This window comes from Mixophyes fleayi, chromosome 2 (genome assembly GCF_038048845.1).
Source record: "Mixophyes fleayi isolate aMixFle1 chromosome 2, aMixFle1.hap1, whole genome shotgun sequence".
Lineage (NCBI taxonomy): Eukaryota > Metazoa > Chordata > Amphibia > Anura > Limnodynastidae > Mixophyes > Mixophyes fleayi.
This window is the reverse complement of record NC_134403.1, coordinates 172,954,065-172,976,528: the sequence shown is the minus strand read 5'-3', so window position 1 is coordinate 172,976,528 and position 22,464 is coordinate 172,954,065. Positions and strand designations below refer to the sequence as shown.

The window sequence follows — 22,464 nt, the reverse complement described above, 5'->3', positions numbered from 1 at the left end:
CAAAGTTATAAAACTTCTTAGTAAAGCCTGGCTATACCCAGTTTGCCCTTCCCTAACAAACGGAACATTAATTAGTATGAAAGTTGCACTGCTCATATCACCCTTATTATACTCTAATATAAACAATGTGTGGTAGTAAATGTGTCCATAAACTTGATTTGAGAACCGAGCAGCCAGAGCTCTATCTGATTTGACATCATTTGTCAAAAAAATTATGGTCATTGAGCAACTGGATTTTTCATCCATCCTAATCAACATCAGAAAGATCATGTTGATGTTGATTGATGAGGTTTTGAAGGTTCCATGCTCTTTACAATTTGCTTTCAATTAGGTTTAAATAGAGGATGTTAAGTGATGGTGTTTTCCTTGCAGAAAAGACCAGTGGCTGGGACCTGGTCAGGGAAAGTACTGGACGTGGCTAACAAGTCAAGAACAGAGACATTAAGCACTTAAACAGACACGTTGTAGTTGTATGCAGTAGTCAGTACATAGGAATTGGAGACAAGTGATTATCATAGTACTATGCAGTAGCTGGTAGACAGGGATGAATACAAGCAAACAGAAAGGTGAAAGCTGAATTGAAGCAAAGCTCAACAATCTGTCAATGATGACAGCAAAAGCTAGTAATGACAGGAAATACTTCCTCCAAGATGAAAAATACATTGGAGCAGAATTTTAAAGGGGTAAAAATGAAGACGGAAGGGGCAGCAGCCTTGCCATTTTTTATATCTAGGTCGCAGGCCCGGCGCTCCCATTAGGCAAGGTTAGGCAATTGCCTAGGGCGCCGGGCTCTGCAGGGCGCCTCAAAATAAAAAAAAAATTACTATGGTCATTTAAAACTGCAGAAATCCACGGGGAGGAGAGGGGGAAAGGGGCTATGAATCTTACCTGCATGAAGCTGCTCCTCTCTGCTCTGTCTCCTCCCCTCCGCTCACTGACAGTGACAGGCCGTGACATCATCACGGCCCGACAGTGTCTGTGAGGGGAGGGGAGAAGACAGAGCAGAGAGGAGCAGCTTCATGCAGGTAAGATAAAAAAAGACATGGGGAGGGGAGCTGAGGGGAGGGAAGCGCAGCGCCAATTTAGACAGGGTACCCACGGCGGGGGGCGCCGATTTTTAAAGGGGGGGTGCAATTTTCACACTGTGCCTAGGGCGCCAAGGACCCTAGCACCAGCACTGCTAGGTCGTTATAAAAAAAAACTGGAACCAGGAAAAGAAAAGTGACAACATTCTGGTGTACAGCTAATGCAATTATGTGATCTCCATTTTCTTTGTTGCCAATATCATCATTCTTCTCAGGAGGTGACATCTAGTGGGAAAATTAGGCACAATGATGTAGCAGCATCTTCTCCGGGTTTTTTTTTTGGGGGGGGGGGGGGGAGGGTTTATTCTATTGCCAGCAGTAAAGCTGGTTTAAATTTACTGCTTTATGTCGACATTCTGACTATCAACTTTACAAACTGTCAACATTCACAATGTCAAGATGTTAACCGTCAATTTAATGACCATGTCGACATTCTGAATGTCGACTTTTTAACTGTGTTGACATTCTGACTGTCTAGATTTTTGTTTTAACATTTTGAATGTCAACATTTTCATTGTAGACATTTCATATCCAAACCCTCATGAGTGCCTGGCTTGAGTTCGGAAGGGATTAATCCTCTTTTCCCAACACAACTAAAAAAAATTGGGGCTGTTTTTTAATTTGAGTTACTCCTGAATCCACAATCACCTTTGTATTCTGTTTCTATGAGCCTACTGTATACACAATGTTATGGGTAACAGAAAATGTGTTCATTGACCAGAAGAATAATAAGGATTAAGATCTACTTTGTCTGATGATACCACTATAGTCTTATGGCTATTGGATATTAGTATAATTTCATGTGCCTCCTCAATATATGCATACATTTAATGAGCATCTCAGTTTTTGTTTTTCTAAGGTAAGGAACCATCAGAGAGTCAACTTGCATGACTTTTGGTTCAGTTTCAGGGCCTGATTGAGTAGATATCTTGGTCAACAGCATAACTTAAGAAGCGGTTTAAACAGCTGAATCCAACATAGTAGTAGTTGCTCCTTTTTTTTATTTGATTTCCTTTCCAGAAGCCCTTTATCAATATGAATTCTGAGAAGGATTGACACATCTAAGGTGTGAATTGTGTCTCAATGGGCCAGCTCATCTTTGTTCCCAAATCCTCTGATCAGAATTATTCCATGTTATGTCAGTTACCCATCATTGGAAATCAGAATCAAATTCTGGCATGTAGCATTTACCATATCAAGGGCTGAAGACTACCCAGAAACTTATTTCCTTGTACATGTATAATGCTGCCCAATCCAAAGCTTCATCTGTCAAAATAAATCCAACCTTGAATATTTCAGTGGGAAACTGATAAAGCAGAATTTGGAAATGTAAACATAGATTTAAAAATCCCTGGTATCATTGATTTCCCCCCTCCAAACTGCTGGTAATGAGACGTGGGTCTCAAGTGGGGTCACTAATGGAGCTGAAGGACCACTTGATATTAAAATTATATTTTGCTAATACTGATGAACTTTCTACAGCAAAAAAAGTGACGTAGATCTAGCAGATTCCAAATTAAGACTACAGGACATGGTGAACAAAAAAACAGTGAAAGTCGTAGTTGCAGGAGTTGGTAGACAGGAATGGAGACAAGCCATAGTCCTATTAGTTTGCAGTTGTCAGTATGCAGGGTAGGAGACAATCCTGAGCCATATTAATATGCAGGATTCAGAACATGGGGATGGGGAAATAGAGAGAAGAAGCGGGATTGATGTAAAACTCAACAATTCTGCCAGTGGCATACACAGGTTTTCTAAAGGGGGGTTTCTAAATGCTTTAATAACAAAGCAAGAAAAAATAGCTTGCAGAAAAAAATTACTTCTTTTAACATGTTTAAGATGTATTTCTATGCAAAGGAGTATGGCATTATATCGAAAGTACAGGGGAATTTACTAACCCTGTCCTTAACACATCACAGCAGTGTCCTAATGCTTATTATATTAAATATTATTTGGATAGCTACTTATCTAAATAAATATATGTAAACAATTATAATAGCGGTGTTCTTGCATGTTTACTACTCTGTTACCCACCACAGTCTGAATCTACCTATATTGAATGGGGGCCCCAGTTTGCAACTGCTTTTTTAGAAGCTCAGTCCAATTAAGTACTATACTCTTAGCACCACTATAATATTGATATGGATGAAATGCATTTTTTATAGCATTAAACATATATATTATTGTGTCCCGCTGTAACAGATACATGGTTAGGTACAGCATGGGTCTTTGCCAACTAGAAAACGCGGGTTGGGCTGAGCAATTTTACATATACTGTATATGGCCATGTTCTGTTAATGTTTTTTTGCTATGCACATTTCTGCACAAAAAGCATTTCTACAGTTAAAAAGTATTATCTAAACATACTGAAAAATTACAAATAAAAAGCATATGCATTATGTACTAAGTTCTAAAATTATGTAAACAGCTAACAAATTCCTCTAAGTTTATAATCATTTTAGAACTTTTATCATATAAGCAATATCCATTTACCCATTGCACTTGCAATACAAAAATTGTGCAAAACTAGCCAAGCTTAGTGACTACCTTAAAACCACCCTCATACAATTTGTTTTTGGGTGTATTCAGTGGTCAAAGTGGGGGAGTATACAGTGGTATGCCATGCCAATACTTCTCCTACTGCCTTCATTGCAAGACTATCAAATTCCATTCACTTACATCCCCATTACATTTTTCATACTGCCACTTACCTGCACACATAATTGTTTCAGGTGGACTGACGAGGCTGATAAAGTCATTAATTCTTCCCATCTTTCATGAGGCAGCCATGGTGGTGAGCTTATATTGGAGATAAATGTCTCCAATTTTATTGTGTTGAATGCACAGCTGCCTGCAAATTTGGGACATATAAAAAAATACATTACTCATATGTCAAATCCATTAAACAATAGTTCAAAACATTTTTATACACCCATTATTTGTAGATTTCAATGGAAGTAAACTTATTGTGTAGCTAGATCAATGTGCATACACAATGGGATTTCCTGTAGCGTGTTTGTCCATGTAATTGCAGGACTTGTAGCCATTAGGGTCATTGTTCCACATGTCGATTACATCAAAATGCAGGCTTCTCTGGTCATATTGGGGAACTTGTCAGGTGATTGTCTTTTGTGGCTTTAATATTGGTGGCTGATAATGCTTATTGTAACCACACACAATTTCCCCACCACTAGCTACAATTGTTAATCCACTATTTTATGTATCAATTGTTCCATGCACAGCTTAGATTGTAAGATCTTTTGGGCAGAGCCATCATTATCATTTCAATGTTATTGTACTTTATATATTTGTATCATAATTTCCTCAAATTAAAACACTATGTAATATGTTTATGAATAAAGGATAATAATAATAATAGCTAGAGAAAGCCCTCTTAAATTAAACTGATATATAATGACTAAATTACTTTATTAATAGAAATCAATAACTTTTTTATACACTACATTACATGTATAAATGTTCCCTGCTCAGATAAAGGAATCAAATAAATAAGTTACTCATAATAGTCATACTTATGCTATTAATATATAGAAAATACTAATAATAATAATAATGATTTTTTTTATTGCCTTGTACATTCCCGGCTGTTTATCATTACCTAACAAGGAAGGGCTGGCAAATTTTAGCCTGGGGAACAAGACTCAACTTAGCATCCTATTAGGAACATTTTTAAAGGGACAAAAATGCAGGTGGCCCAATGATCCAGTCTAAGGTAGCCCACTATGGGACCGTCATGGGGGCTAATGCCCCCCTGCCCTCCGGCCCAGCCTGCCCCTGTTACCTAATAATGGATCCAACATTTCTTATGTAAATCTCTATATGGTTCAATGATACCATCCAAAGTATATTATACGGCTAAACTCAAAACAGCACACACATGTGAACGCAAACAATGAACACAGTGAAGCATAACACTGTCAAAACAAACATGTTAAAGGCACGTGCCAACAAACTCTACATATATATGGGAAACATCGGTGGCACATATATCTGCCCTGCATTACATAGGTTGGTTTGAATTAGAATGTTAGGAAGAGGAATGTAGCAGAATGTAGTATCACAGAATTTAATCAGTGCGGTCTGTATGTGACGGCACATTGTGACTGTTGATCAGTGTTTGGAACAGGAAAGATTGCAGTATTTACTTTATTATTCATTATCAAACAGATAAGTGAATGGCACTAGTTGAAAGATGCTGCCAGGAAAAGTGGATTTTTCTGTCTTCATCTGTGATTTAATACACAAGTAAAACTGTAATATTACATCTTCAAGGAATACAAATGAAACACTTTTAACATTTCAGTGCTTTTGCTGTGATATGGATTGAGCAAGACTCTTGAGAAGCAGTCTGTAAAGAATAATTTGATTTATCCTATTAATTGCAAGGCTGTGCTGCAGTGACTGAGTAAAAGCATTGCATTTAGGCAGAATAAAATTGGTTTTTTTTATATTTGCTATTCCATTGAAGATGAATTAGGAATATTAATTTCTATAAGGCTATTACCTCTGATAATGCAGGTACAGGATCTTCAGTTCAGAATGCTCAGGAAAATGTTAAAAATGTACCAAAACAAATTAAATAATCACATATGTAGTTCCCTATGCTGCACCTGGCATTTCTTCCTCATTCCTTTGAGCAGCTGTGTTCCTCACAGTGACCCTATGAGGATATGCACAATGACCATGCCTATGGCCTTGTCACCAAGCTACAAGAACTTTTTTCTGGTTTGTGTAAATTTTTGGATACCGGGTCTCTGGGTAAAGGATTCCATACGTGTAACTTGTATATGATTTTTTCGACGGAGAGGAGCTGCATGGTTGCTTGTTAGGGCTGTAGTTTATCACTATAAAATATAGTCCATACAATACAGACTAGGGAAGCTCTGAAGTATGATGGGAATCTCAAAAAGGTTTCAATGCTCCATTTGGTGATAAACCCAGGCGAAATAATTAATGAAATTGTTTTTTTATTACCAACTGCAATTGAGAAGCAATATTCCCCATCATCTTATTCCAAAAAACCATTATACTGTGACGGACACTACAAATTATCATGGGCTAAGATGGTAACGGTCAAGCACATAGCATGTACACAAAGGATCTGGCAAGGTTGCCAGGGAACAAAGTTTGGAACATCGCCCCTGAACAAACATATGGAAAGGCACAGTGGCCACCTTTGATACATTGAAGACCTTACAAAATTAGACGGAAGGTCCATAAATAAAAATGAACATTGTGATTTTTCATCTAAAGTTGTTATCCTTGCTGATGGCGATGAGAGTGATAACAATGTACCTCTTGATCATTCTGAGGCTGAAGCTACACCTGATAACAACTGAGGTCTGTTCTCAGCCCTCATCACCTGGTGGGTCACAAATTTTGAACCAATATTTGGTCAAATCACAGTGAATTGAATTTCTGGCACTTCTTACAACATCGGGGAAAGATAATAATTTCTATGGAACAGGACTATTTTTATTTTTCAGTTTTAAAGAGGGAGCAAATGAGGGGAAATGGGCAAAATAAGTCTCTAAACCCTGTGAAATGCTCCCATTATTCACCTTTGTCATTTACTGAGGACTTATGCGGTAGCTATGTTAGTCATAATTAGAGTTGATCAAGTTTGTCCAATATTATTATATAGTACTTGAATGAATTTTATATGCACCATCAGTACAGCATATACATTTGTTTCGAATAGGATAGTCATCAACTAATTATTTGCCAACTTCTGAGGCACTCTAGGATATCTAAAAGAAATAAAACAGATAACATCACAAGTATAGTAAATGGGAGGATGTGAGGAGTACACACTTAAAAGGTATATTTTTTTATATGACCTGTACCTTTTGAAAAAAAAGCAAGTTCCTCCTCTGTCATGGTATATTTATTCTCCATTTGGTGTGTGCAGAGAAACAAGAGAGCACAGGCCAACGTACTGTGCTCTGGAAGCAGACTCCTGTACATGAGACAAAATCAAACAGTATTTTATTTCTATTTTATTTTGTAACTTGAGCATCTCTAAGATTTAGAATCCTCCCAGGTTATACATTTATGACAAGACCATTGTCAACCTTTTTGCTTTATTCTGAGAATAACTTTTTATTTGTTAGGATATCCAAGTATCCAGCAATTTTAAAACAAATATAATTGTATTTTATTTGGATTATATAAGAAATATTTGAAAATAATAGTAAAAAAATTTACTTTTCCCAAGATTCTACTATACATTTACATATTTAGGGCTTCATGTAGAGTAGGACGCAATTTATGTTCCCAGCATAGGCATAAAGTGCACCCCATACTTATTATTCCAAAATGAATGTATCTTGAGTTCAGGACATGGGAAATCCACCGGATACACATATGACTGTATTGCTGTTAAGAGCTCATTTGTGGAAAGAGCTCAGAGGAAGGTAGTACCACGCATCCAGAGTGTCGGAACTGTCTTCATTACATGTATCACAATTGTGGGTTTGAATGTTTTTACATTAGTGGAATACCTAGAAATGCACTTTCCTGTAATGAAATTTCCTTTGTATAGAAAGTATATGATGACTTCTGATTACCAGGACTTCCCGAGTAGTTATAAAGTCATCTTGCATGACTCTCCAAATCTTCTAAGGATCTTTTTAAGGCACAGTGATAGGCATAATATATATATATATATATATATATATATATATATATATAAATAAAACAGATTCCTGCTGAATATCCCACCTCCTCCCGAAACACAATACTTGCTCCTGACATACCCCTGCAGAGCATTCTTCCCTCCAAGACTGTGCCTGCACCAAGAAGATACCTGCAGAACATAGCTCATCACCAAACAGTATCTGCTCCCGAAAGAATCCTGCAGAGCATTCCTCCACCCAGAACACTCCTTGCAGCTGACAGACCCCTTAAGAGCATCCCTCCATTCAACATACTAACCCCTCCTGACAGATCCTTGTAGAGCAATCCTCCCTCCAATATTGTGCTTGCTCTTAAAAGATAGCTACAATACATGCCTCCTCATCAAATATGGTTCCTGCAGCTGACAGATCCCTGCAGAGAATCTCTCTGTGCATTTGGATTACACTATTTGCAGTTTGGAAAAATATTTTCCGTTAAAGTCTTGTTGGCTTTATGTATCCTTAAAAGTTAGCTTAGAGCTTGTAAAAGAATGAAATGGCAAACATTGCTCACTGAAAACCAAACTAAGCAGAGGCTTATACACCATTTTAATGTAATTTAACTCTAATGTAATTTTGTAGTTCTACTTTTTTATGAAGTTGCTCTAATGTCTCTTTCTAAGACACACAGCCTAAACTACGATAAAGCTAAACTAAGAAAATGTAATAGTACTGCATGTGTGTATTCCAGTGAAGACACAAATCTGTGAATTAGCAGCTCCACCATTTTGTGAGTGATAGCAATCTCACTCCATGATACTGCTGAATCTGCAGTTAACCACAGGATGTGATGGCATACCATGTCTGTATTGCGCAAGTAACACGTCCAATAAGGTTTCTGCCTTAATCGTTGTAATCTCATTGCTTTTTGGAGTTTGAGTGGAAGAGTTTCAATAGTTTTCTTCAATTTTAGATGGTGTGTAAGGAACCTTAATCGGACCGTAAGGTTTTTTCTATGGAATTTCATGGCTTTTTGTAAAGTAAAAATATTGATAATAAATTTATAAGCCTAAAATTGTAGGGCCTTTAAAAATAACTTGGCCAATCTAATTTCCACTATTTTTCTTAATCCCTAAAAAACAAGAGTTTTAATATTGCTCTATTATACTAACCTCTACCACCTCTGTTGGATGACTGTCCCACCTATCCACTACAGTTTTGATAAAGTAGTTTTTCCTAAGATTTCCTCCAAACCTAGCACCCTCCATTTCCAGTGCATAGCTTTCTCTCACACATACCCTAATGCCCACCAGCTTTCTGATCACATGCACACATGCCATTACCAAGTGCACCAGCTTTATTCTCATGTCACCCCCTGCGCACCAGCTTTTCTCTCACATCACCCCCATTCACACTAGCTTTTCTCTCACTTGTCACTGCCTATGCACCAGATTTTATCTCACATCACCATTTCTGCACCAGCTTTTCCTTCACATATCATACCTTGTGCACCAGCTTTTCTTTCACGTCACCCCTGTGCACCAAATTTGCTGTGGGGAGGGAGAGGGGGATCGGGATCGCAAACACAGTGCTGGGGGATCGGGATTGCAAATACACTGCTGTGGGGAGGGAGGGGGGATCGGGATCGTAAACACAGTGCTGGGGGGGAAGGGATCACAAATACACTGCTGTGGGGATTGGATGACAGGCAGAGGAGCAGGGGATCGGATGACAGGCAGAGGAGAAGGGGATCGGATGACAGGCAGAAGAGAAGGGGATCGGATGACAGGCAGAGGAGAAGTGGATCGGATGACAGGCAGAGGAGAAGGGGATCGGATGCATCCAATATGATTATATCATCCTGCTGCTAGATCCAATTTTGGAGTTCATCAGTTGCTGTCATCTACATATCTCTGTTAAATCAGAGGGTTGTAAATGTCCGATCTTAATACCCTGACAATTATGTTCTTCAAAAGTCATCTAGTAATATCTGATGCGTTATTAATTCTAAATGTTAATTCACAAGAGTATCAATGTTCAATGTTGTATTATGTTATATTAAGTAATAGTAATTGGTCAATCAATCAATCCTCTGTTTTACACATACATCGAAGATAGTCACAGGAAGCAGAACATAAGCATCCTAGATCATATTTAATGTACCAAAACAGACCAGACAAAATAGAATGAGTTTCTTTTACAGTATTAGAGTAATATCACTCTGGCATTCCAAATAATAGTTGATTTCCAATTACAAAATCGCTAGCATGCTGACATGTTAAATTAGGAACTCCCATCGCCTGTCATACTGGAGTCCTGGGGGTAAATGTATCAAGGTGCGATTTTTCAAAACCCAGTGATTTTCTCGGGAGAGTTAAAACTCGCAGATGTATGAAGCTGAGATTTTATGTAAAATTGCCAGAGTTGTGCTTCTGTCAAAATCGCTATTTGCAAAATCGATAGAGATCAAACTCCCGACTGTTTGCCACTGCAGCTATACAGCTCTCAAATGTATGAAGCTGCAAACACACCAGATACAACATGCTGCTTGCTAGCAGTGTGTTGTATAAACACATCACTGTTACACTGTTCTGCAATAGAGCTGGAGCTCCTGCAGCTGTCAAAAGTGTTAAAAATAGATCAAAGTAAAAAACAAAAAAAGAGCGTAGGGTCCCCCCTCTATTTAGTCTTAACCCTAGTGCTGCCAGCTGTCACGATTTGAGTAGTTTTTTAATGATCCCTTGCCTCTGTCTATAATGATCTACCTCAAAAGTGACAGAGGATAGTGGAGGCAACACTCAGGCTGAATATCAGTAGCAATAAGACACTGGAGAGATGATACAATTGAAGGATATATTGCTTGATGACACAACAGGTATATATGCTGATGGTATAATAGCAATGGAAGAATATGTATAACATGGAAAGCACACACGGCAATGGAATACAAACAGAATGCAATTCACAATATATACTTCAGTTTGTTAGTTACTCTGAGCAACTGTTATGGGATGAAATAGCAAATAGTCCAGACATGAAGATGGTATATTCCATATAGCAGGTGGTCACTGATATCATGATAATTCTTGGACAATATATATCAATCCCAATATGATCAAATAGAGCAGAGAGCCCTTAAACAGTCCGTCACTTAGAAGTAATAGAAAAGCAAAGAATCCCAGCCGTGTGCCACCCCGTAAGGCTAATATCCTCCAGCAACGATCCAACACAGAGATATCTTAATATATAGCAAAGTTCCCGAGAAGAAGTTTAATAGTAGTAATCTTAATAGCAAGCTCGCTATGGAACACAGTCACAGTAGAATAGCGAGCAGAATCACAGGAGAGTCTTTAACGGGAGCCAGCTTGAACATACAGCACAGGTGCATAGAATCAACTTGAATATGTAGCGATCAACTCACGGAAGATGTTTCCAATCTGTAACTTGACAGCGGTAAAGTGCCACGGACCACAGAGGACTACAGGTACCAGGTGCATAGATGTAAAAGCAAAAGTTCAATCAGCAGACATCCATGATAGTAGATTTGGCATAGTAGAACTACAGGTACCAGATGCGAAGATGTCATAAGCGAAAGTCCAGCTAGCAGGTAACAGCAGCAGCAAACTCTGGGCACAGCGTAGAACTACAGGTACCAAGTGCAACAATGAATTAAGTAAGTCCAGCCGGCAGGTCACAGCAACAATAGACTCAGGAGGACCAAACAGAGGAACAGGTAATGGTAACCAGGAGCCAGGCAATCTGAGTAACACGAAGAACAGGCAATGACCCAAAGGTCATGGGTAGTTTAAATAGTACTCAGGACCAATGAGAATGAGGGAGGAGATCCAGATCACACAACCAGCAGCACATGTATGAAAGTAGTGTCTCTGAGTGGGAACAAGTCCAAAACATAGTTCATAGGAAAAAAGTCACAATGGCGGTACCTATCTACGGGACCAGCGCGTGACACCAGCCTACTGCTGGTTCCGTGAAAATCGGGGAAAAAATTTGCGTGGGGTGTCCCCTATTTTAATGGAACCAGCACTAGGCAAACCAGCCGGGGTTGGAGGCACTATTGCAGGGGGACACGCAGCAGGCGTGTCCCCTGCCATAATAACTAACCAACTCCAGGCTGTTCAGCGCTGGGTTGGATTCCCTAGGGAGTGGGGTCCACCAAAAAAAAACTAGCGGGCCCCCCCTAGGGACACCCAGCCCAGTGCTGAAAGCACTAGGGCTCTTCCTACACACGTGGGAGGTGGGTGTAGGGTAATAACGGCGATATATGTCATAAAAAAAACAAACAGACGCCATTTCGTTTTGTGGAACTACAAGTCCCAGCCAGCCAGGTTGCCCTAAATAGTGTGGGCATGCTGTTACTTGTATAACTACAAGCATCAGCATACCCACGGCAGCCAGGGCATCTTGGCACTTGGAGAACCACAAGTGCCAACAAGCCCTGACACCCAGGGCTGGCTGGGACCTGTAGTTCCACAAAATAAAATGTTAACAAAATCACAACACCCTCATTACAACCACTAACATGTATTAAAAATAATAAACCCACAATAATGACAGTAAACACCCTCATTTACACCACATATTTTATTAAAAATAATAAATCCTCGATATACTCACCAATGAAGTTTTCTTTTCTTGTCCGCAGCTTTCAATCCAAAAATGGCTGTAAGCAAATTCAAAAATACATTTGTATCCAAATGTCCATGCTTGCCCCTGTCCCAAGTAAATTTGTACTTCCAAATGTCCATGCTTGAAATCTCCTCAGTTCTTTTGCACAGGGGGGGCTATTGTTGATTGCAATCTTCTGTTCTTCGGCCAGGAAGGCCACCATATTAGTAAGATCCACGAATCTTCTTGCTTGAATAAAAAAATGGAGGAGCCGCCACAAACAGCTCCTACCTAGTAGGATCTCCGATACCCAATGAGCTTAGCTCATTGCGCTAGGTCTATTTATAGTATTAGGGGACAAAATAGACCTAATGCAATGAACTAAGTTCATTGCGTATCGGAGCTTCTACAGAGTAGGAGCTCCGATGCGCAATGAGCTTAGCTCAGTGGTTCCCAAACTGTGTTCCACAGCTCGATGGGGTGCCATGGTGATCTCACAGGGGTGCCGCAGCCAGGGCCGGTGGTAAGCAAGGTGGGGACTACTTGGTAATTATTTTGGCTTAGGGGTGCCTTGAAAAAATTATTGAGACCCTATGGGTGCCTCAAACTGAGAAAGTATGGGATTCACTGGCTTAGCTTATTTCCTCCCCAACACTCTTGTGCATGTGGAATCAATAATTTTCTACTTGCTATATATGTATTGAGTTCCAAAGTGTCTCTATTGTAAAAGATCGCTAGTTCTATTTTCAAACAGTTCTGCCGTTAAAAGTGAAAATGTAGCAGTATTATTCTGAGTAGCGTTTTTAAGCAGTTTGGTTAACATACAATAGGAAAGATGTGTGGATACAAGACCCATTTTACATAGAGAATAAATCAACAATATTGTGGCTTAGCCTAAATGTTGACATACATATACAATTTGCTAGAACTCCATGTAAAAGTGATAAAGGCCTTATTCAGAATATGTGAATGTTTTTGCACGTACCTTTGCCATCCATTCCGGTTGCCGGAATGGTGTGCTGAGTGCATTCCAATCCCGGAATGGAGTGCTGAGTGCATTCCCCATCCATTTCTCTGGCATCGCACTGAGGGATAAACTTTGAAATAAAAGCGGTGCCAGGGCTAAAAATTATACAGTGTGCCCCCCTCAGACCCAAAACACTAACCAGCCCACCTACAGCCAGTAAATATATCTAATTTGTCTGTAGTTTACAAATCAAAATCAGTATGCGGAGGAACACACAGCCATATTTGTGCTCCCAAGTGAAGCCACATATACTACACCCAGCACAAGACTCTATCTGACATGTACAATGTTATGAACTTTTCTGAAATCCCCTATCTTTAAAATGGGGCATGTTTTACCAAATTGTACAAAAACTGTAACTTTGTCAAACTTATGAACCCTCAAAGGCACTCCTCAGCCCTAATAGCTTTCTAACAAAAGTTACCAAGTGTCTTTAAACGCCCTGTACACCGAGTTACGCTGTCCCAAAAAAAAACAGAAAAACAGCGACTTTTGCAAAACAGGAAGTGGAAAAAAAACGGCGAGATTTTGAACTTTAGATTATTCCTAAATTGTCATGTTTTATTCTTTTTTTCTGAAATTTGACATGCGGCACCTGTGGATAGTTCTCCATTCGCATGCCAAATTTCAGCTTAATAGCTTTAATACGTTTTAAGATTTAGAGCTTCAAACACCATGCCCTCCCTCTCACAGATTTCCAATGGCAGAATGTCGTTTTTTACATGTTACCTTAATATAAGGGCACGACCATGCCCTTATAATATATATATTTATATATTATAGCATAGCAGGTTCCCTATATATATATATATATATATATATATATATATATATATATATATATATATATATATATGAAGCTGTATTCTTCTTGTATTCTAAAAACCTCTTTAGTAGAACAATACAATAACTATCTTTTCTTTGTAAGATGAGAAATGTCTTTTTGAGAATCTTAGGTACACTATTAGTATGCAAACTGCTCAGCAAATGACAATTTTATGAGTAGTCCTTGTGTATTTTCATGCTTGAAATTGCAGTTATAAGTAGTTTGCCGTTTCATCTACTGTCATATTTTATAGGTAATAGAAAGTGACTGAATGTATTAAAAACAGAATGGTTTAAATGGGATTCCCATTTAACGTAACAGCTGACTATATAATTGGTTATGTACCAAGGGCCAATAATCTGTAATAGGCGGGAAGGGGAGATATATGTACAATGTAACACACAGAGCAAGGTTGCCAAGTAATGAGAAAAAAAAAATAGTTTTTAAAAAATGTAACAAGCAACATTTTTACTAAAACATAATTATGCTACACTAAAATGTAATTGTAACCTGACAGGAAAACGTGATACTGGAATTGAAAGTTATGGATTCACAGCCCTACAAATCCAAAATATAAACAATGTAGCACCCTTATGTATAATACATTGCTGTCAGAAAGATGGTAACCGAACTTTTAATTTTCCGAAGGGATGAAAATTCCTATTCATTATTACTATCAGAACATGCAACCCTGACAATGGAACAGTAGTTTTGTAGGTTTCTAATTGTCTAACAGCCATATTCCATTGTGTTCCATTCTATGCACAAAACAGTGATTTTTACAATCTCACTTGTATATATACCAAATACAGTATGATGCCAAACTGCCCCCATTATAACTGTATGCAAAGTGAAAGGAGAGAGTGGAAGGGATGTAATAAACCATCATTGAATGATAAAGTGGAAGCAGATCCAACCTCTATTTCTGTTAGCCCATCAGTGAACTTTCTTAGATACACACCTTTATTAACCTTTATTTATATCGCTCCTACATTTTATGCATAGAATATTTATTCAATTCAGTCCCTGACTGAGTGCAGCTTATGATTCTTCTTATTATATTTTTTTTATAATGCACCACAAATAATATGCAGCACCTTACATAGGGGGTGAACAAAGTACACATTTAACAGTATTACATGATGCACAGACAGCTACAAATCTATAATATAAAAGCCTAGCGGCGTGTGTTAGTCTGTGTGGAAAATAAAAAAACAAGCTGCAGCGCCACCTGCTGGGCGGAGTTATAGACTGACCTACTAAATTCTTAGTGTGTGTGGGAAAAAAAACTCAGAAAGGGCTGAAATTTGGTATACTGACATTATTGACAAAAAAATTAGAATAGTGAAGTCAGTTAACTTCCATCATCCCCCCTTCCCCCTGTGGGAGGGGTAGTAAAGGCTAAATTTACGAGTTGAGGGGTCAAACTCATTTTTGTGAGGTAATTTTACCTCATGAACACACATGTGTACAGTGGCGGATCCAGGGGGGTGCGATCGGGGCAATTGCCTTCCCCTAGCAGGGGTTTGCTGCCGACGGCTGCACAGTATGTGCAGGTCCGTTTGGCAGTGACAATGTGCTGCCCGGCTGCTCTGATTGTGTTTTAAAGACAATCAGAGCAGCTGGGCAGCAAACTGTCCCTGCCTGTCACTGCCGAGCGGACCTGAACATACTGTGCAGCCGCCGGCAGCCTCAGAAGTCGGAAAGAGGGCGGGGCCTAAATCGCACCGGCCTAACATCGCCCCAGGTACAAACATTTTCTAGATCCGCCCCTGCATGTGTAGCGGCGTGTGTTAGTGTGTGTGTGTGTCTGTGGAAAAAACTATTTTCTCAGAAAGGACTCATCCAATTGACCTGAAATTTGGTATACTGACATTATTTGACAAAAAAATTTGAATAGTGAAGTCAGTTAACTTCCATCATCCCCCCTTCCCCCGTGGGAGGGGTAGTTAAGGCTAAATTTACGAGTTGAGGGGTCAAACTCATTTTCTCGAGGTAATTTTACCTCATGAACACACATTAAAAAGGGGCGCATGCGTCGGGAAGTAAAGCTCTTCCCCTTAGGAGGCCTGGGCTAGGCCCAAATGCATGACAAGAACCTTTTTAAGACCTTAAGTAGCTTGATTTGACTAGAATGCATGAGTATCATGCACGGGTTAACTTGTAATACATAATTACACAACACAAAATGATACAATACAAAATTATGCAATGACCAGTCAACAACAAATTAACAGTATAAACAGAAAACACACAATTGCAGATCCAGCTATTGACAAGACAGTGAGCATAAGTGATAGGTTGCGTCCGCCTAAGGTAGGTGTGTGTCCAGGAGCATGGGCTCAAGAAACAGGGCTGGGGATACAGGACTAAAGGTGCAATGGTATGAAGGAAAAAAACAAGAAAATAGGGCCCTGCTCATGAGAGCTTACATCCTAGAGAGAGGGTGGAGACACAAATAGGCTGGTACAGAGAGGGGAGTAGAGATGGTAACAAAGACAGAGGAGTTAGGAGGAGGAGGTCTGATAAGCTAGAATAAAGGGATGAGTTTTAGAGGGCACGTTTGGAGCCTTGGAGACTAGTAGCTAATCTAATAGAGCATGTTTCACTGGTCAGGAAATCCTGGAAGCAAGAGTGCGAAGATTTAAACAGTGCAGTCATTGGCAGGATAGAGGGTGCAACATCTATATTCCCTACAATGCAAAGACACACACTAGGGTTTATTTCATTAGAAACCAATTAACTCAACAGAATGTTTTTGGAGTGTGGAAGGAAAACATAGAACAAGGAGAAAACTTATGCAAACACAGGGAGAACATACAAACTCCACAAAGATAGGGATCTGGTCAGAATCAAGCTCATGACCCCATCACTGGGAGGCAGCAGTGCTAACCATTGTGCAACCACGTAACCTTTCCAAATAAGCCATTTTACCCCAATCTATTACGAGCTTCCCTGTTCATGCTCAACCGGTCACAGTAACCTAGGCTGGATTAATTAATTTTTGTGAAAAAAAACACCTTTAGCATCACATAATTAATTCAGCGTGGATTACTGCATTTGGGAAATAAGTGTTAAGAAGAGAAGTGGACCACTCACACTGTGTAATAGATCACATCAGTTTCTAATCAGTTTCAGTATAAAGTCATATTAATACTTTGATATTTTTCTGATATTGGATGAATTGTTTAATCAGTGTTTATCTCAGTTACACTACTCCTATATTCTATTTCTATGTTATGCACAGAAATGTATGTGGTAATTTGTAGATGGAGATCTGTGTTCATTTTAAAATGACTATTCTCCTCCTGAGTGCTATAAAAAGGAGTGTATTAAAAATGAATTTAATTTTACTCTCCTGTGCGTCATAAGTATAATGTGTGTTTTCCTTTCATAAATATAATGTGCTCTATAATGAGTGTTAGGAAACCAGATAATGTTCATTAACTAGCATTGAACTACTAAGATTATGATTTTATGCACTTAAAGTAAACATGTAATAAGAAGCCCGGCATGAACACCCACTTTACTTCTAGTGAGACACATTCCATGACGTTGTCACGTAAAGCACATATAAAAGGATTGCACTGAACGTGTTTGATATCTAATTCATTGTGTTGGATGATTTCCTAACTTTAGTGGCATCAATTTAAAGTGAATATATCACTATTAATGTTTTATGACTTAAGAGTATCAAAAACTACTTTGTTGATAAATAATTTAGTTCATTTTTTATTATTTACATTTATGTTTTTTAATCTATTTCTCCCTCTGGTTATTGGACAGCTGTCCATACATATATCTTAAGAGCAGATACAGACTTATATCCAGCATACAACATAAGGGAAGTTGAATTGTGCAGCAGTCCATACATGTACTGTAAAGCAGGTATCACTACTTACAGTACAGCCAGAACAGAATACAAGTTGTAGTATTATTCCATTTCGGTCCACTTGCAAGTATTTTGGAATTGAAATAAAAGTTAACAGAACTGTTTAAATATCTTTCTGTCTCCCACAATACATGGGCCACCCTATGTGAAATCAATTATACCAGTCATGGGGGTAAATGTATGAACCTCCGGATTCTTCAACTCCGGCGAGTTCAGCGTCTTCAGCGCTTAAATTTAAAGCGACGCTGCCTTGTAAAGGGAAGGCAGCGCCGCTTTAAATTTAAGCGCTGAAGACGCTGAACTCGACGGAGTTGAAGAATCCGGAGGTTCATACATTTACCCCATGGTCTGCTTTTGAAAGAGGCAAATAGGGCAATTTTCCAGAAGAAGTGCTGATTATTACTGAAAACAAAAACTACTATAAACAAAAGATCTCCTGCTGATTCCTCCTTGCCCGCTTTCCCTCCAGGCTGCCGAGTTCCTGGTCACCTATCAGCTTGTTGATCGGACTGATCACTGGCTGATACCTGTTCGGATTCTTTTCCTACATTAAGGGGCAGATTCAAATATCTGTGATGTTCCTCAGAACATTGTGGCTACGCATTTTTACTGTTACTACGGTAAAAAGTAAAGCTCATTTTTGGTCGCCTCTATGGGTGTTACTTCTGTAAAAAGAAATCTGTGCGAGATGCCTTTAGGTCTTTCCGGAGGCACCTTGCATGGATGTTTTTACAATTAAATTCCTCCTAATTATCTTTTAGTGTAGGGCATAAAACAGATGGCTTTGTGTACCTGTCACCAGGCATGGCTCAGCCTATTACAAGAGGCAAGCTTTTTATGGCTTACTATAGCATTGGTGGATAGGCAGTATTTATTAACTGAACTTACAGTAGCTGTTATCTCCTGCTACACAGAAAAATATGATCCAGTGATACTCAGTCAAAAAGAGAAAATTTGGGTGACAGAAGGACCAGATTATCCTACTAAGAGCCATTTTTAAAATAATATGCATTTTTACAAAGGTCTCAAAATAAAAAAAATTGATCCATTTCCCTTCCGAAAATAAAAATAAAAATCAGTTTTCATCTTGCTAATGAAATCCAAATATAGAAATTAGAAAAGATACCAGACTACAATGTATGACATCTCTCCCGATGAGTTTGGCTATTGTGCTCGCATGGTCTGTATGGTCTTTATAATCCACTAAGAAGGCTAAGCCATTATAGCAAACCACAACCTAAACCAAAGTTGTTTTGTCACATTACTGCTTATCAACCTATTGCTATTATTAATTGCTACATTTCAGCAGCATTGTGGCGAGTTGATTAGCACTGCTACATGGCAACACAGGGGCTGTAAGTCCAATTCCGATGTAGAGTACAATCGCCCTCTGTCAGTCCAAATACATACATAGGTTAATTGGCTTATTACTAAAATGGCCATAGTGTGTGTATGTTTGTGCATATGTGGGCTCCAGTCCCATGGGGCAGGGATTGCTATTTCAGAATAATATTCTCTGATTTTACACTGCAACAGAACTGCAAAAATTATCTTAGTTACATCTTTCATTGCAAAAAGTTTTAATATACAGTAGCGCTTCAGTCATTTGCTATCTGGGGACATTGAATAATTGATCTATCACCTCGGCCACAACAAGACTGTGAAGTGAACAACACTGATAATCTGAAATTTGCGCTAACACTAAATGGTACAAATAAGACCTTTATGAACATTCTGAAGTATATGTACGATTCTGTATTTTTAACATTTCCAACACCATGTTTACATATGGTTAAGATTATAGATGTGTAGAGGAGCAAACGCAGGGCAGTTTCCAAATTATTCTAGAAATAATGTGGTAGCTTTCACTATGTATGTGTTTCTTTTTATACTATATTAAATATGTTTGACTGCTAGACAGCTTGTTTACAACACCTGTGTATCCAAAGGTATATACAGTGGGACATTATGCAGTTCAGATAAAGCAACCCTACTCTATGATCAACCATATCAATTATTTTCTGCACCTTGGAATCATTTATTGTGAATTAATCACTTGTGTTTGCATATAATTCTCATCTTCCATGTATTGCCTTATGGTTACTCTGCACCTTTTCCATAGACGTTGCACAGAGACTTTTTTTATACACTACCTAGCACTTGGCAGGTGTCAAGCTTATAGGTTATCAGTAAGAGGCGAAACTAGCGAGCTATGGATCCTGTGCAGGGAGGAGGGAACCAGTGCCCCTGACCCTCTGCATCTACCATGCAGCGGGCCCCATTATCTCCATGGACCCATGTGCACGGCACCTGCTGCACCAATGGTAGTGCCGGCCCAGGTAATTTCCCTAATAATTGTGCCAAATGTATATCCCCTTTACCTGTGAGTGTGTGTGTTCCTACAAGTGGTTTAGTGAGCCAGGAAGAGGGTTTCAGGAGTCAACCGCTGGTGGACCATGCAAGGACCCACAAAGAGAAAGGACAACTCAAGTACAGGCACTGCCATAACAAGAAATTCAGGAAAAGGTGAGATGACCCTAACTATGAGGTTTATGTCTCAGTTACTAAAAAAATTATAAAAATTATCACTGACTATAGATTTTTTTCTACTAGTGTCATAGCATAACAAATATAGGTTGATATAATTTTTCACAAACATACAGTTATTATTTATATAGCAATTCCAGTGGCACCCACTTTTTCCTTTGCTGTAATGGCAACCAGTGTTTAAGTGCATATTTTACTTATTGTAATCAAGAATACTCACTGTATCATGACTTGGTATACTGCCTGGGTTAACTGATCCACAACCTTCCTCATGTGATTGGTAGACAGGCTACAGTTGTGTGGTTCAGCAGGACTAATGGGTGGTTGGTGAGCTGGCACAGCACCTGTGGGAAGAACAGCAGCAGTAGGATTAGGTTAATCAAATTATGGATTATTTGCCTGGATATTAACTACACATTTGCTTGTAAATTCTGTGCATAATTATGATTGCAGTCACAGTTCTGTAGTTCGGAATAATAATAGTAAGAAGACTCTCTATGGAGGGTTATGCATGGATAATAATATTTAGCTAAGTAGCTTTTTAATTTTATGGGATTTTTGTTTTGGAAGAAAAATCTTGTTATCAGATATATGTGCAGTTCCCGGGAGAATACCAGGCAAACACAAACTTGTTAGGTGCTTTTTACTTTTATATTATTTGATATTATGTATTTCTATGCAATGGACCTTGGTTAGTAAGCTTCAATTCTATCCTTATCAGTAAGCTTGAATACTTCCCTGTTCTGTTTATCTGTTCTGTTCAAATCTATTACACTTACTGCATAATCTTTTATTCCATAACAATTTCTCTTCTGAAACTACCCTTCCACAAAGCCAAAACCACATTATTGTGTAAACAGCTTATCCTGGACATAATGGTGAGTGTTCTACAAGCCCAGTGCTTCATATTATTACATAATATTAGCTTCCATAATATGTTCTTACAATGATGTATCTATGTACTGATTGGCTACTTTTACTGGGGTTGTATCATATAAATTCAAAAATCTGTTATTACAACTTTGGATCAATAGAAGGACTTTGGATCAATAGGTTTAACAGACCGGGGATCAATTTACTAAGCTGCGATGAGCCAAAAATCTGAAGAAAATAGCTGTTTTTCCCAGAGAATGACCAGCCCTTCAATTAATTTAATTTATGCAAGGGCAACATTAGCTGTGCATGCATTATAGACACACAGGGGTCAGATCCTCCAAGGAGTTGTCAGTTAGTTTGGGAGAGGGTTTAGTCAGGCCTCGCCAATGAACCCTGGCATGGTAAATACAAGCAGCAGTACATTTTGTATTACTCCGGTATGCAATGTGCAAAATGATACTTACTGCCACCCAGTAGACACCAATAATATATACACCCCATGTCTTAAATGTACGCTCTGATGTACCTTGCCTTTGCTCTTCAGTGCATGCAGTAACACTTTAGTGTAATCTGGGCAGCACTTGCAACCAGAACATGACAGACGCTAGTTAGTATGCATTGTTAGAGCTCTCTTGTACTTGTACAGAATGTAATGTAGAACACTAAGTTATGTTTCTTTTTTGGAATTGGAAAAGCATGGGACCATCGCTGCGAAGCAGTGGCACGTATGAGAGGAGAGAGTGGTCAACACACATGGCGCTGTCCCACCCCCATAAATGCTATGCACATGGGGTATTAATTAGAACGTCATAGTGATTCGCTGGAAAATCACCTCTAGTTGAGACTGTGCCGCCAAAATCGGAACAGTTAGGAAGTATGTGCTATGCAGGAGAATAGATCCCACACACCCTTCTCCCAGAAACATTGGTAAATTAAATGTATTGTTT

General features: G+C 38.8%; 1 protein-coding gene across 1 annotated transcript in view; it reads right to left on the bottom strand.

The window, feature by feature from the left end:
• LOC142139871 (uncharacterized) overlaps positions 1 to 22,464 on the bottom strand; it is a 481,886-nt gene that overhangs the window by 117,047 nt on the left and 342,375 nt on the right. Inside the window, exons 79-81 of the mRNA XM_075197730.1 lie at positions 20,862 to 20,985; positions 6,953 to 7,065; positions 3,797 to 3,936 (exon numbers count right to left, since the gene is read on the bottom strand). Coding sequence (XP_075053831.1) covers positions 3,797 to 3,936; positions 6,953 to 7,065; positions 20,862 to 20,985 — 377 coding nt within the window. The remainder of the gene's footprint in view (positions 1 to 3,796; positions 3,937 to 6,952; positions 7,066 to 20,861; positions 20,986 to 22,464) is intronic.